This window comes from Diadema antillarum, unplaced genomic scaffold, assembly GCF_040938485.1.
Source record: "Diadema antillarum isolate AM-2024a unplaced genomic scaffold, OU_Dant_1.0 seq00000620_RagTag, whole genome shotgun sequence".
Taxonomy (NCBI): domain Eukaryota; kingdom Metazoa; phylum Echinodermata; class Echinoidea; order Diadematoida; family Diadematidae; genus Diadema; species Diadema antillarum.
The window spans coordinates 1026867-1043926 of NW_027271543.1; the positions used below are offsets into that span (position 1 = coordinate 1026867).

At 38.8% G+C, this 17060-nt stretch overlaps 1 protein-coding gene across 1 annotated transcript in view; it reads right to left on the reverse strand.

Moving 5' to 3' along the window:
* The window catches only part of LOC139736053 (uncharacterized), a 37544-nt gene extending 20498 nt beyond the window's left edge, over window positions 1–17046 (reverse strand). Inside the window, exons 1-11 of the mRNA XM_071646801.1 lie at window positions 16770–17046; window positions 12828–12913; window positions 10096–10139; window positions 8351–8416; window positions 6887–7058; window positions 6185–6262; window positions 5218–5404; window positions 3981–4098; window positions 2777–2894; window positions 1925–2026; window positions 888–1001 (exon numbers count right to left, since the gene is read on the reverse strand). Of these exons, the coding sequence (XP_071502902.1) occupies window positions 888–1001; window positions 1925–2026; window positions 2777–2894; window positions 3981–4098; window positions 5218–5404; window positions 6185–6262; window positions 6887–7058; window positions 8351–8416; window positions 10096–10139; window positions 12828–12913; window positions 16770–16854 (1170 nt within the window). The 5' untranslated portion in view covers window positions 16855–17046. The remainder of the gene's footprint in view (window positions 1–887; window positions 1002–1924; window positions 2027–2776; window positions 2895–3980; window positions 4099–5217; window positions 5405–6184; window positions 6263–6886; window positions 7059–8350; window positions 8417–10095; window positions 10140–12827; window positions 12914–16769) is intronic.
* Between the last annotated feature and the right edge of the window lie 14 nt (window positions 17047–17060).

Genomic DNA, 17060 nt, shown 5'->3' on the forward strand with positions numbered 1-17060 from the left:
GACCCTAAAATCCAAACAAAGTATTATCCCCCCAGGATATACCCTCATACCAAGTTTGATGCAAAACCACCTCACGGTTCTTGAGATATCGACAAAAACAAAACGGGACGGACGTACGGACGGACGGACGGACGGACGTACAGACGGACAGACGGACGACCCAAAAACATAATGCTTCCGGCCACTTCGTTGGCGGAGGCATAATAATTTGACAATGACTTCATGAAGTTCGTATGACCAGCACCTATGGTCATAATTCAAAATGAAATATGAAGAGACAAAACAGATTTAGATTAAATACAATATACATGCAAGTAGTAATAGACGTCTACACACAAAACAAAAAGTCTAAATGGATCTCTATCTCTCCCTTTCACTTCTATGACGCCACTCCAGTTTTTTATTCCAGCCACCAGAACTTTGAAATTCCAAAGTGTTAGTGGCTAGAATGTGTCACCAGAGAATAAATTAAGTGTTGAGCCCTAAATGCTATTCACGCTAATGCTTTGAATAAAATCCTTAATGATACTGGCATACATATAGACAGCGAATCTGGCTGTATCAGACCAATTATAAAGGACAACTACCCCCCCCCCCCCCCCCCCCCCCCCCCCCCCCCCCCCCCCCCCCCCGCTAAATACTGGTTAGTGATAAGGTTAGAGTAAAGATTAGGGTTAGAGTTAGGTTTAGGGTTAGAGTTTGGGTAGGGTTAGGATTAGATTCAGGATTAAGATTAGGGTTAGGGCAAGGGGAAGGGTCTGGGGTAATTGTCCAGGGGGTAACTGCCCTAGATCCATAGAAAGACATCTGTAGGGATTTTCACTCACACATCTACTTTGACCTCATTTCATTCCAGCACACACTGGACTGATTTGCACCATATCTACCTTTTTGATGATAGTACAGTCCAGTAGTACATTGGCAGTCAGATCGGAGAACTCCCAGCGTGCTTGTCGAGGAATATCATCTGACATATCTTCAAACAGTGTACACACCAGGCCCTGTCAAAAAGGATCACATATTCCATCATTGTGTTGAAATGGGATAAATACAGTGTGGGACTTCCCAATCCCTTTTTACTGGACATTACTTTCAGGATGTCTGTGCTGATAAACAAACAGAGTAAAGAGTTGAGCTTTCTAGCAAACAGCCAAAACTGATCTAACAGGCATCATTTATTTCTATGTCCTATTGAACGGATGTGAATTAGTCTCAGACAAATGCTGAGTGTTCAAGAGAATTACCACTTGAAAATAAAACAAGACAAAACTGAAAAAGTATCTTTTAAAGTTGGCTACAACTCTGGAAAGCCTGAAGCATGGTTTTAGACAATCTCACACAGTCTGGCAGTTGTGATTCATTTCTACGTCTATCAAACAGAAATCAATTTGTCTCAAACAAATGCCAAGTGTTCTAAGAACTGATACTTGAAAAGGAAATAAGACATAAATGAAAGTGCCTTTTAAAACTGGCTACAACTCTGAAAAGCCTGAAGAAAGGTTGAACATAATTGAACACCTTAAACCAAATAAAAGTTTCTTTTTTTTTTCTTTTGCAATTATCTGGAAGACATTGGTTTATCTCTACTAGCACATATTGCTTGGGCCAAGGAAATATCCTTGACCAAGAAAGGGCATACTAAATCATTTAATTTTTGTCCTGTAAGTAAACTTCTGTTATCAAAGTCATACTGAAATGTAATTATAAACCTTGTTAACAGTTTCTACTAAATCAAAGATCACCAATCAACTATCAACTGTCAGCTACCATTATCAACTATCAACTACACACTATCAAATGTAAACTTTCAACAAGAAGTTACTGAATATCAACTTTTAACTGTCAACTAGCAACTATCAACCATCAACTTCAACTATCAGCTAACCATCAACCATCATTTATGTAACTATTGACTAAACCCTACCTGGAATGGGATGTCAAGGAATTTTTCTCGTAATGGCTGGATGTGGCTGAGAGGCACTTCCCCTGGATGGGCATAGTCCAGCCAGCGAATTTCAGCTGTATGCTACAGACACATCAGAAAACAGTAATACATTTAGAATCAAATGGAAAGAAGGAAACACATAAAAATTACTTAAATCAGAGGGACAAAACACTCAATGGCACAAAAGGCTTCTTACTTGGAATAAGAGATATGATACAAAGACAATTTTGCTATCCAAAATGCATGTGGCAGATGAGATTGCAAGAGTTCAATTTTCTTGATATTTATTAAAGCGAGTTCAGAAATTAATATCATTGCGGCAATTTTAGTCTGCTAGGTATGTGACATGAATCATTCTAGATACAGTGTAACACACTCGGTCATTACAACTGTTTTAAACAATTGATGATTTGCAACTGATTGACAAATTGCCCTACATCGACGTAAATAAGCACTGAATTGATCAGTGTTTTAGTAGTAGCCAAGATAAAAAATCATGGGCGTACATACTTGAGCAGGATTCGAACCCACGACCTCCTGATCACCAGACAGGCGTCAAATCCTGCTCGAGTATGTACGCCCATGATTTTTTATCTTGGCTACTACTAAAACACTGATCAATTCAGTGCTTATTTACGTCGATGTAGGGCAATTTGTAAATCAGTTGCAATGAAAACATCTCGACGGAAGAACTTCATAAATTTGAATAATTGATGATTTGTTGTTGTTGTCGTTGTTATGGGACATCATTTGTCTGTGTAGTAATCATTCCTCCACTGAAAAACAAAAAATTGTTTCAAATGATGCAAGGACTTGTCTTGGTCATCTTACGTCCTTGAGTTTCTCCACTTTGGCTCTGTACCAGCGGTGATCCTGGTCATACTGAGCCACACAGAAAGATCCCTCCTTGACCAGCAAGTCCTCTAGGCCGTGGGTTATTATGTCTCTCCTGAAACAATCAAAAGAGAGAAAGACAGAGATTAAAGGGTGGAGTCATCTCTTCATCAAAATTCTTCACCAGCGTTTCCCATTATTACAAAGTTATTGGGACCAGTAGTTTTCTTTGGTTATATCAAAATTTAGTTCGCCAAACAGTAAAGGATGAAAATATAATTATATAGACATTAATTTTTGAACATTAATTTTTACTTCATTGTAATGACAAAGTTGTTAAAACTGTGTTCATTACAACAGAAGTACACTGTATGTTTTTTTCCCCATCCCCACTTGGGGTACCAAGTCAAGCAATCACAGCATTTTCTTATGGCCTGCTTATGCTTTTTTAATTGTAATTCAAGTCCACTAACTGAAAAAAAGATCAAGGATTAATATAAATGAAGCCGCTCAAGTACACTACTGGAGTAAGAAGTTGGACACTACGCTCAACTCTTACATATGTGATTGCCAAGCTAAAACCCACAAAAAGTCACAGAATAGGATTCTCTGTAATAAACCAAAATATGTCATTTGCATTGAACAACTCAAATTTCTAAGATTGTAGTACCTAAGAGTAAATCTTTTTCTCTACCTACTGTCAGATTTGGCAGCTTAAAAGAAAGCCAAAATTGAGATGTTAGCATTTTTTTCTGGACCAGATATTTTTTCATTGACGCTTCTGCACAGCACACCCAAGTGACACTAATCTTTAAATCCTCTTTTCTCCCTTTTCCATGAAACTCCTAACCCTCTCTTATTTCAATCACTTTTTGAATGGGCTAGGATAGACCAATTTTAACAAGTTATCTATCTCCTAACTCCCTCTTTTTTTAATCAATTTTTGAATGGGTTAGGTTAGGGAAATTTTAACAAGTTACATATGATTTTAATGCTTGGAACATACTCTTTTAACTATGTAGATGAGTGGAAATTCATTTCCGCCTACTCTGTGTGAGTTTTGAGCTCTGCAGTCACGTATGTGGACATTTGGATGATTGGTTAATTAGAGCTAAGCATTCTGCCATGTCTTTTGTCCTTTTTCCCTGTATGGCAAAGGAAAGGAAAGAGCATTTCGATGTCTTGGCATCCGTCATCATACCTGATGTCGAAGCTGAGGTCATCTAGGCAGTCAGTGGTCCCTTCCTGCATGTCCGGACACAGCCAGAAACAGCCTCGGTCATCCAAACGGCTCTCCACATACCCCTGGAGCTTGTTGCCTTCAATCAAACACACCAACCAAGTGGACTGAAATGACCAACTCGTCAGAATTGTCTACACAGCTAGAATTTTCTCTTTGAATAGACAGTTCAGAGTACAAATGACTGCATTGTATCCAGCATAAAAACTTGCAAAAGATAATTCTGTTAATGCTTTAGTCAATGAACTACATTGTATACTAAGGATGATTATGATTTCAACAACAGAAAATAACTAAACCTAAAGAAAAGAGGACAACCATACATGTATGCCTATCAATTGCATGAACATATGTGACCCGCTACAACAAAAGGATCCGAAAGTTGGGGAAGGACAATATTCTGAAAATGGCATGACGTTATTCCCTTACTCTTCTACTTTAATTTCATATATAGTACAACTCATAACAGTACTCGGTTGCAGAGATATTGATGATTTTAACAGGCATGTCAAGTAATTGATGAAATCAGAGTTTCAAGAAAAACGCCTTCAAAGTTTTCCTTCCGACGCTATCACAATCAAGCAAAGGCGAGACAGTTTTCACCGCTTGACGATAGAAGGCATGCTCCTGTGTGTAGGTGGGAGTGTGAGACATATCAAAATTCTGGAAGCTGTTTGTCTCCTTGCTTAAAACTCCACCATTCCCTTGTGGGGGTACTCGCAGAAACAGGTCTATGCTATGCCACCAGCCAACTAAATGGATAGTGAATTCTTGTGCAGCCTACTTTTCATGTTCTTTACAAAAGTGGGTAGTGCTCACTTACATGTTGCATGAAATATTTTCAGACTCTTTGGAGTCATATGATAGAAGAGACATTCAACAAACATATGTATACAAATTTCCACAGGAATTACTTTCTTTATTTTCTCTAGGGCTGTGTTTTTAATGTGTATCAGGTTTTTCGTTCGTTTGTTTGTTTGTTTGTTTTTTGGGGGGTCACCTTCTAATAACAATATAAATATTTCATTTTCCAAAGTAGATAATTGTATAAAGTTCATATGCAGGTTGAGTTGAGGAATGTCACAACAGTAAATCATTGACCTTCTTCCTCAACAGCTAATTGCACTCTCATACCAGCAGTGATGAAATAACAGCAGAAAATTATGCACCAGTGGAGGGTAACAAGAACTACATTTACCTTCTTTCACATCTTGGAGCTTCTCCCTCAGTGAGGCTTTCTCACTGGCACTCTGACTAGCCAGCCATTCTGAAGCCAAGCTCCTCAACTCCTCCACAATCCTACCAACATCCAGTGCATCCATGGAGATCGGTGTGTTGAGGGAAGAGATGCCACCTACCACCTGCTCCTTCAGAAGGCCTTCCATCTAAAAACACAATTTCCAAAATAAAGTATTTGACGATGGTTACTACCATAAATCATGACGATGGTGATGATGACGTTGTTACCAGGGTTCGAAATTGGTGATGGTCCGCTGGCCATTGGCCATCTGAAATTACGTCGGACTAGCTAAAAATCGTAAAATTCTGAAGTTACTAGTCCGTCTGGCTAGCCAAAATATTGCTTCAGTGTCAAAATTGATTCTAGGTAGTCCGCCTGGCTAGTTAAAAAAAAAGTTAAGCGCGTCCCCTGATTGTTTATCATTATTTTCTTCCTATTCTTATTCTCGTCATCATCATCACCATCATCATCACCATCATCTTCATCATTACTTTTATTTCTCTGATGTTTGACAAATTTGATAAAGGCAGTTGAATGTGCTGTATGTCTTGACCAAATATACCCTGTAGTGTACAATCAGTTACATGTTTATTACTATTATCATAATTGTGGCGATGATACTTATGATTACTTTTTATTCTTTTTATCATCATCATCATTATCATTATCATTATCATCGTCACCATCATCTTCATCGCTACTGCTATCTCTTGGATGTTTTTAACAAATCTTATGCAGGCAGTTTTACGCATGTTGCTACAGAAAGCACAAGAAATTAATCTTGACACAATACAGAGAGAAATATGGAGATGTACAGACTAGCTCCACACACACATGGATCTATGTTTTACCGTCCTTCATAGTAAAGAGACTAAAAAGACTGTTTGGATGGCTTCATTGCAGGCAATCATCTCATACTCCATACCTCTTCAGAGATCTTGGCATGTTCACTCATGAACTTGCTGGCATCTGCAGAAATCAATTTCTCAGCCTTCTTGTGACACTACATAAATAAAGAACAATTATGAAATACTTTGTTCCTTTATCACTGGATTCTATGTATGGTTTACACAGATCACGGTTTCTTACTTCTATGGCACTATAAGCAACATGTAAATGAGATGTCAGAAGGGTCAAGTTTTTCTAATTACAACATTCATAAAAGGAAACACTACAACCTGTATTCATGGAAAAAGGTTGACATTAATATTTTTGTTTGCTTTAAAATGACAGGAACAAAAAGCATTACAATAAACAGAAGACAACACAGGTTCATTTTTTGCTGAAACAAATATGAGCAATAACTTAGTCAGAGAGCAACTTGGCAACAATTGCTAATTTTATAATCATGTAGGGATGAACTTCCTTTCAACAACAATTTGGTGAATAAGGAATATAGACCCAAAAAAATGTTCATATAAATTATGAGAATTATTGACTAAGAAAACTGGGGGCATTTCATGAAGCATTTTGTCTGACAAATTTGTTGGATAAATTTGCTCCCAGCCAATCAGATGCAAGGATTTTGGTAGCTTATGCTTCATGAAATGCCCCCCTGGTCTGTAAAGCATCTTCCTACTCCCCTCAATAAACCCTACAAACTGTGTCATGGAGAACAAAATCATACATTCTGAAGTTTCTGCAGCTGTTTCTCCAGCTCCTTGTGTCCCGCAGCTAACTCCTGCTGGAGGGAGCTACCCGTCTTCTGCATGCAGGCCGCCAGCTCCCCTTCCTTCTTCTTCAGCTCCTGGCTGATGGCCCTCAGGGCCTGCTGCACCGAGTACTTGTTGTTCTCGAACCTGTCACGGGGAGCAGACACAAGACGGGGCCCATTCAGTTGACCCTTCTATGGAAAGTCCATCAATCACCTTGACCATCCATGCCATGTGCCATCCACTAACACAGGCAACATACTGTTCAATAGTTAATTTATTCACTCATTTGTCTATCTATCAAATCATTAATGTGTGCCTCTATCTGTTCATCTATACACAGTATGTCTATATTCACTTTTGATACCTAACTATTCATTTGTATACATCTCCATTTATCTATCAACAGATTCCAAGTGCTTCCATCTAATAGTGTTAGACTATCATTACTGTTATTATTATTATTATTATTATTATCATTATTATTATTATTATTATTATTATTATTATTACTACTACTACTACTACTACTACTACTACTACGACTACGACTACTACTGTTACTACTACTTCTACCATTACTACTACTACTACTACTACTACTATCAGCATTATTATCATTTATACGGCATTTCAACATAAAATACAAGCAGAAAATCATATTACATGATATAAAGAATGCTGTGATTCTAGGAGCATACCGCTGATTGACTAGTGTTACTTCATCTGTCTTCACATGGTTTCTTCTCTTTGATTTGTATAAAACCCTCAAGAACAGCACACATGCAAAATTCTACATTGTATCTGTATCTACCAGATATTCCTTGGCAAGTCCGCAATATGTTAGCTGTAACAAATACTTTTTTTTCCATGTGTTGTTGTTGTTGTTGTAGTGGATGAAATTTCTGGCAACCAAAATTTCTTAACAATTTTTGTTAAATTTACATATTCATAAGAATTACATTGTACAAGAAAATTAATCTCAAGTGGAAAAAACTCGAGGTTTTTCTTTTATCACCGATGTTCTACCTTGCTTACTGTAAAAGTGGATATTTTCACGCGACTTATTTTTCGCGCTCGGCGGGGTAAGAAGAGTTTCGAGTGTTTTTAATTCCGCAGAATCAAGTCATCAACTACTGGAACATATGGGAAGCAAAAATATTCATGTGCTTTTATTTTCGCGTTAGTTTCAGGTTGCGTGAAATGCACGAAAATTTCAACACTGCAAAAATTTCCACTTTTACAGTATTCTATGACACATACATGAACACGAATGTTTATGGTCTGTCAGAAGCTCATTTGCTTATTTGCTTTTTACAGCAATCAAGTGATTTAATACACAAATTAGCAGTCACTCCTCAATTAGTTACCTCTCATATTGCTAGGCATACTGAAAATTCATTTCAACATATTCCTTCAAGAAAAAAATAATGGCTTACCTGCTAGAGATGTTTTGTTGGGCATGTTGAATCTCTACCAAGCTTCTTTTGAGAACCTGCTCTCTCCTGTTGAAGGGCAGAATAATAACAAAAACACTCATATTCTCATAATTTATTTCTAGCTGCTGTTATCTTGATACTAGGTGTTTCAAAAAACATTTCCCACTTTTTATTCTTAATAATTCAAAAACTATATAACAGATAACACTGTCATTGATATGAGTGATTGCTGAATAGTGTACAATTTTGTTGGAGGTGGTTTGAATATGAAAGCATAAATCAGTTTCATGAAATCCATGATTAATTTCACAGTTAGGTTCCAGATTTTGCTCTATTTTCAACCCTCCGTACAAAACTTTCACTTCGCACAGGGGACAATGGGTGTGTATGGGAGTGTGTGGTTAACACCCTGACAATGGTCCTGAACAATGGCCAGGGTTTGAATGCTTCATTATTTATTCATGAGAAATTCCACTATCGCAACTAGTCTTTATTCAGCCTCTGGCAGTATCTGTGTAAAGTCAAATGCCTGCCGATACTGTCGTTGAGTCGCGACAGTGCTCTCCCTACTTCTGAAAAACGAAATTACAATGAATACCTTCTGTTCTGTCGTAAACATGGTGACAGGAAGCAAAGAGAATCAATTAGAGTATACACTTGTGTATATGGAGCCTTAAATAAATCTACTGTGAAACAAATCGCCCCAATGAAAAATGCTGCTGAACTCTTTACAAAAAATGATCTTTTTATCGAAAAAGTGACAAATTTGTCAGACTATTAGCAGACAGTTGTATTAAAATGAAGAACTTTAGATCATTTATGCTTATTTATATCCCAAATTTAGTGATATGTGAAGCAAAATTTGAAAATGATTGCCAGCAAATGTGGTGTTTGCAAGCACATGGAAACATGTGCTTACTTTTTCCATGTGCATGCGTTTTACCCTTTACCGTACATGAATTCAGACTAGCAGTGCCCAGGGCAATCCACATGAATTATTGATTAAGCATTCATGTGCCTGGGAGCGCGAGACTGACGCCTAGTCAACAGGTGGTTCAGGCATGTCCATTGTTCAGGACCATTGTCAGCACACACTCACATACACATCATTGGTTCCTGTGCAAAGTTCAATTATTGTACAGAGGGTTAAAATTTGACCAAAATCTGAAACCTTACTTCAAAATCAATCTTAGATTTAATGAAACTGATTTATGCTTTCACATTCAAATCACCTCCAACAAAATTGTACACTATTCAGCTATTACTCAAATCAATGACAGTTTTATCGGATGAATAGTTTTTGAACTATTAATGATAAAAAGTGGGAAATGTTTTTTGAAACACATAGCACAATGAAGTGGTGTGCCTGCTAAGATCATTGCTAATTATCAGGTGAGCACTGTATTCTTCTTATGGCCTGTAATTACATGACCCTCATCACCATGTCTGGGAAGATGGGGTCTATCACACCACACACACACAATACCACAGTGGTCTTGCCCGAAAAAGACTAAGGCTATAGGTTCTGTTGTTTGAAAGACTTTTGTTAGTTATTTTTCACAACATCATGATACAGCCCCTACATATGACGGTCGCTATCATAATCACAGTAAAGTCAGTTTCCCAAAATGTCTTACATGCCCAAATACAGATGACTAATCACTAAGCTACAGTATTTACATGTAACACTTAAAAGCTACAGCTGAAGTTACTAGTTATGTACAGTAACAGAACCTTGTTCTTACTTCTTGAAATTCTTTATGGCCTCTTTGAACTCAGCTTTCTTTTCCTGCAAAGAAAAATACAAAGAAATGTACAACTGCAAGTGTGCTGAAACCATGTTCTAGAACTGTTCCTTATCTTTACCCACGCCGATGAAAATCGGCAGGGGGTTATGTAAAGGGTTCCGTATGTTTGTTTGTTTGTTTGTTTGTTTGTTTGTTTGTTTGTTTGTTTGTTTGTGTACAAGATAACAAGAGAACGGGTAAATGGATTTGCACGAAATGTTCAGGGAATGTTTGGATAATGACAGGAAAGAATCGATTAGATTTTGGTGATAATCGGTTGACCCTTGCAAATTCTGTGTGACCTTGAAGTTTTGACCCCATGGTATAGTGACCATTCCGAAAATTTCCCGTTTCTCACTTTGCGATTTTCCGCTACCATACGAAAACATAAACTCCCCAACGATCCGACTTCGCTGCTCAAATGTTCGTAAGAATTCCGAAATTTACGTTTAGGCCTATTTGAGGGACTATGTCCTTCTAGATTTATGAAAGTTCGTTCTCCGTCATCACAAACTGGCCCGTATTTTGATGATTTTTCAAATTAACATTGATTGTTTTTTTCGTTGGAAGAGCATTTTGCTCGGTCGCAGTCACACTGCACGATATGCGTGCTCAATGTCAATGCGTGTGCAAGGCCGCTGAAAATGCATCGCGCTCTACACTGTTGGTGCAAAATTGCACCGGGGACGTTGCGGCGCTCGTTGGTGGCCGAATACTGGTGCAGTAGACATTTGCATTCAACCCTTGCATTGACTAATTCCCGTAGACACTAATCATGGGGGTAATTGCCTAGGGGGTACGTAAATTTTGTTTTTCTTTTTTGCTTTTGTGGATACCATCAAAGATCGTACACTCATACGACCTTTGATATTTGATGATTTTTCAAATTAACATTGATTGTTTTTTTCGTTGGTGGAGCATTTTGCTCGGTCGCAGTCACACTGCACGATATGCGTGCTCAATGTCAATGCGTGTGCAAGGCCGCTGAAAATGCATCGCGCTCTACACTGTTGGTGCAAAATTGCACCGGGGACGTTGCGGCGCTCGTTGGTGGCCGAATACTGGTGCAGTAGACATTTGCATTCAACCCTTGCATTGAATAATTCCCGTAGACACTAATCATGGGGGTAATTGCCTAGGGGGTACGTAAATTTTGTTTTTCTTTTTTGCTTTTGTGGATACCATCAAAGATCGTACACTCATACGACCTTTGATATTTGATGATTTTTCAAATTAACATTGATTGTTTTTTTCGTTGGTGGAGCATTTTGCTCGGTCGCAGTCACACTGCACGATATGCGTGCTCAATGTCAATGCGTGCGCAAGGCCGCTGAAAATGCATCGCGCTCTACACTGTTGGTGCAAAATTGCACCGGGGACGTTGCGGCGCTCGTTGGTGGCCGAATACTGGTGCAGTAGACATTTGCATTCAACCCTTGCATTGAATAATTCCCGTAGACACTAATCATAGGGGTAATTGCCTAGGGGGTACGTAAATTTTGTTTTTCTTTTTTGCTTTTGTGGATACCATCAAAGATCGTACACTCATACGACCTTTGATATCATCACACTCTCGACTTGCTATAATCAAAATATCCCGCAAGAAAACGGCGTATTTCTCGATTTTTAGCGCTTTTTCCGCGACCCGTCGCGTAGACAATACTCTTAAAACTGGACTTAATTCGCGCGCGCTTGGAAAAGTTCCGATTCTGCACTTTTGACGGTGGAATTTGGGATTTTCGATGGATTTTTGGAGGAGACTTAAGGACTTTCCTGTACGTGAATGAGTGTTAATACCGTATGTGTAATGATGTGATTTGCGTGTGATGTGACTGTAGAACCAAAGATCGTACACTTCAGTGTACGATCTTTGGTAGAACTCACTGGCTGGTGATAAAGCACACTGGCAATTAAGTGGCCGAATTCTGGTAGATGACCGAATGCACATTATGTTTACCCCGACTTTGTACTTAGGCGTGGGTCTGCCGCCTTTGACGGCCCCTCTCTAGTTTAATGTTTGTTGGTTTGTTTGTTTGTTTAGTAACTCTCTCACACAAGCCTCTTTCCACAATTCTTAGTTTTTCTCCACCTGAATACAGTAGCAATTCCAAGTTGAATGAGAAAGTGAAAACTTGCTATAACAGTGGCGGATCCAGAGGGGGGCGCAACCAGCGCACGCTCCCCCTTTATTTTTCGTTAAAAACCAAAAGAAATAAAAAGAAAAAAAATGAAATGAAACCCGGAAGTGGCACCAGAAATATTAGTCATGCCCCCCCCCCCCCTCTACAGAATTCCTTGATCCGCCCCTGCTATAAGCATATCATGTTGACTTGTCATATGGTGTAAATCCATTGGCGAATGCAAATTAGCACAGAAAATTCAATAGCATTGTACACACTGTCCAAACTCCCTGGCACAGAAAGAGTAAACATGATTTGGAAAATTTGGTTCCAATGTTTTACAACCATACATGAATATGATGCACCATATAAGTCTTGTTCAAAACACTTTCAGCATAAAGGAGACAGAGCCTACAATGTAAAGTGTATGAACATGACATCACTTGGGATTATTGAGAGGATCAAGTTCACACTGCCTACAGAAAACCAATGTGCTAATTCAAAATCTCCAGAGATTATTGTAACAAGTGAGTCAGACGAGACGGTGCCAAAAGTATCAAAACAAATTACCTTGACTTCTTTGGTCTCTATATTGTGGCTCTTCATGAAGCCGACATGGAGAAGGTTGGAACATTCAATGCAGAGCGGAATTCCTCCTGCAATAAAAGAAGAATAAATGAAACATTGATATTCACTGATCAACATTTTTGAAGCTGTAACATATTGCAACATATATTCTTTCTCTCTTTCTATTTCTCTCTCTCTTTCCTTCCTTCTGTTGTACATTGTAAGTCAAGTAAATTGATTTTTTTTTCATTCTCACGCACATCCAATTTTTTGTTTACTCTTTACTTTTTACAAGATGCCAGTGAATTTTTTTTTCACATCTCCATTTGCATTTTTTTTCCACGTCAATCTCGTTTTTTTATATATTTACTACTTTTGGTTGGGCGAAAAAACATCCGAAATTCAGCTACTGATCATGATAACCTAACGATTGTGATGTCATGCACGCATTGCATTAAAATCTATCACTGTTGTACAACTGTACATACTGCTAACCAAGAATCCTAAAAGCCAGCCGCAATGTGATACTGTGAGCTCGGACAGCTCGCTGTACTATTAATAAGTACACATGTACATACAAACGTCGCAAATACATGTAGATGTCTCCACACACACTCCTACTCGTGTACATGCATGAGCCTGGTGGCGGCAAACTTGGTTTCAGGGGATATGCTTGTGCTTGTGCACTTCTATATCGCACTAGAATGCTAGTGGTGTTTCACTGGCACTAGAATTCTTGTGGTGTTTCACTCTGTGCATGATTTCAGAACATGTATAAATACACTTGTACATCCTACTTGTAAATACTAGTGTACATACTTCACATCCTCAACACACTAACATTTGGGTCTTCAAAGTTAGTTAGAAGACACTTTCATACATTATGGAATAACTGAATCATTTGAACTGAAGCTCTAAGTTGCCAAGCAGACAGTAGTTGGTTGCAGTACAATACAACATGCACATACATGTAGTAGTGCACACGGTAGTGCAGCTGTGGGTACAATACACACACACACACACACACACACACACACACACACATACACACAAACAGCATCACTGTAAACTGAAGTTGTTCTGAAATGTGTAGAAAACATCAAAATGGTTGGTAAATATTAAACTTTTACCTGACATTAAAGACTAAGATTCAAGTACAGTTGTAGTCGCTGCCAAGTAAGTCAGGTCCAGGGACAAGATTTGGAGGGGAGAGTGACCTTGGGGCGTAAGTTGATAGCGTCCAGCTGACTGCTGCGGTCATCAAATGTGCGCATGCGCTATGCCTGGTTTCAAGTAGCAGAGCTCGCCCAGAGACCCAATTGCCCCCACAGCTCGGGGACAGATGAGATAGCAGTGTGGACGGTCAGTCGCAAAAAAGATAAGATCTCTGGTGGCTGTCCCCGCATCACGGGGACTAATGTGAACGCAGGGATAGAGAGCATGTGTGATAACTTCACATGCTGGCTATCAAATTCGATTAACCAGATTTTTATATTCTCACTGGTACAGGAGATTCTGTTTATAAAGTCACCCTTGTACTGGCATCAAAAGTTTTGTCAAATTGTCAGTGGGTGAAAATTCTCCTTGTTTTTCTTCTTTCCTAATCTTGAATGGCTCAAAGGGTTATACATGTACAGTGTATATATGCAGTCTATCATGAAGATGAATGTGTGAATTTGTTGTCATTACAAAAGAGAGATAAATTAATAAAAGCCAACTTCATGCATATATTGATAAAACATGACATGGTGTCAGAGCAATTCTCTCCTCACACTTCTAGAGGAAATCAAGAAGTCGAGCCAAGATTACTAGAGGGTAGAATCTTCAATATCAAAAGGGATTCAGCATTCTCACTTTCAATGCCTCTTATAATCAACTCAAATCAGTAACAAGTAAGAAATTTCATGAGACCTGAAGTATTTATCCTAATCCTACCTAATTAAAAGAACTTTCCAAGTGAATGTCTCCTGGTATCTCATTAAACTGAGACTACTGCACAGACTGGATGGCTGGGGCTCAAACCATCAGGTGTGTGGACTGCAAAGTGAACTTACTGATAGGAATTCAAGCTTTTGTAAAAGTTCATTTTCTACTGTTATTGGCAAATCTCAGATCTAGGGGGCATGCACTGTTGACTTTTTGTCATTTAAACACTGCCTAAGTACAAATGGAAACATGGAATATTTGCCTGCAGTGTACTCCCTGTACATTGTATGAGTCGCATACTTTGATGAATATAACTACACTGTACACACATTGTATTCTGTCAAAATTAGCTGCTGTGATCAATTATTAATTGTTAGGGTATGAAGATTTTAACTGCTCCTGAATGATGGAAGAATGCAGGTGTTTCTTACTACATATTAGTGTTTCATCCTTTTCTTTTCTTTTTTTTTTTAGAGTTCCAATGTAAATAATCAACTTCTGTGTCTTACTTAAGGCAATCAAGAAACAAAAATTACATTAAAGAATGCTCCTGCATTCATCTGTCATTCACAAGCATTAAAAGCCACCAAACCCTGACCATTCATCACTGTCACCAAGACTTAATCACATAAGTTAAGCAAGTCACACACATTTGAACACACCACAGGAGTGGACAGGCCATGGTGACCAGCTAGAAACGTGTAATTTTTTACATGCATCCAGCAATGTTTATGACAATAATTTAAGACAAAAACTATCACATTTCACCAAGTACTCAGCTAATGACATATGACTATGGAGAAGCTGAAACATGTGACAACATCTTTCTCTGTGACCAAACTGCACTCACTGGGTCTGCTTCTAAGTTCTAGACTCAAGATTAGATTGAAGTGTCATTTAAAATTCACAGCTGAGCATGTCCCCTTGTAGCCTGACCAGCACAGCATCTGGAAAGTATCCGTACAATTTTATAATAATCGGGATACCCCTCAAAAATAGCAACAAGATATAAACAATTCTACTTTTTACCTCTAACCTTGTGTTTTACTCACATGAAAAAACAGATGAAATCGATTGCTTGGGCTTAAATTGGTGTTACAATCCATACTTAGCAAACATGCAACAGCCAAGGGACAAAATTTGTGTAATACCAGACTGCAAAACCTGTCCATCGCTGCATTACCAGTGTAGGCCCTACCACTAATTCAGAGTGCTTCATAGCGAGCGCGGCGTGTGCATCACCTTTGGTCCTCTGCTACAACTGCGCGCTGCTCGAGTGTACCGCTGCATGGCCGACAGCATGACCTAATAAAGTGCAGGGATGACCATCCGGGTAACTTCTGCCTTTACCAAGTGAATAACCATGCTGAGAGAGGTGATCTACAGTGTGCAGACGAAGCAACAAATCTTTGTTTTCAGTAGGTTGTAAATAATTGTGTTCAAAACTTCAAGTAAAAAATCGATAACACCAACGCAAAGCAGAAATGAGCAAGTTTATGTAATAAACTGAAAAGCTGTGTCATTGCACTGAGTTGCCAGTGGGTAGCCAGGTGTTTCCACAGCAACTTAGTAACTGGTATGGTAAGTGGTAGTAAATTTACCTGCCTGGAACTGGCATGGGTTGCATGGGTAAATTTACATGGGTATTGCGATGATACGTTTACTTTAGTCCCCGTGAAAATGGCATTGCCTTGTTCTCATTTGATACGAATCTTTTTTGTTCTCTTTTATTCCTAATCTCTTTTCTCTTGTTTTGGAGATTGGGCTAGACCGGGGCCGGGGGGGGGGGGGGGGGGGGGCAAGAACATTGGTAACCAGAGAGCAGAGCAGGTTTACTCTTTCAGTCACACACAGCAGTGTTCATCAGTGGCAGAAAAAATCTCAGTAATGTTTTACAGCCTCAGGTCCATAAAAGGAGTTGAATCTCACAGATCATAAACTAAATTAAAGGAGCTACTAATAAAACTCATATTAAGTGCCTCGATAAACTGACAGATAGTACACTGTACGATGATCTACCTTGTTTGTCGGTCTTTCCTCCACCGCAGTCGAAACATTCCACCTCCGATGGAACTTCACAGCATCTCTCGCACTTTGTAGCCATTCTGCCGAACTGTCCAAGTCACCTCACATTCACACCATCTAATGCCACATTTGCTGAGATGAAAGGGAATCAAATTGAGTAATAATACAACCAATACAGTTTCTCGAATCCGTATAATCTTATGAGAAAAGCAAATAAATAGTTAATATCATGCCGTAAAGGAAATCTTTAGGGCAGTGTTACGCGGGTACAACTACTTTTATCAA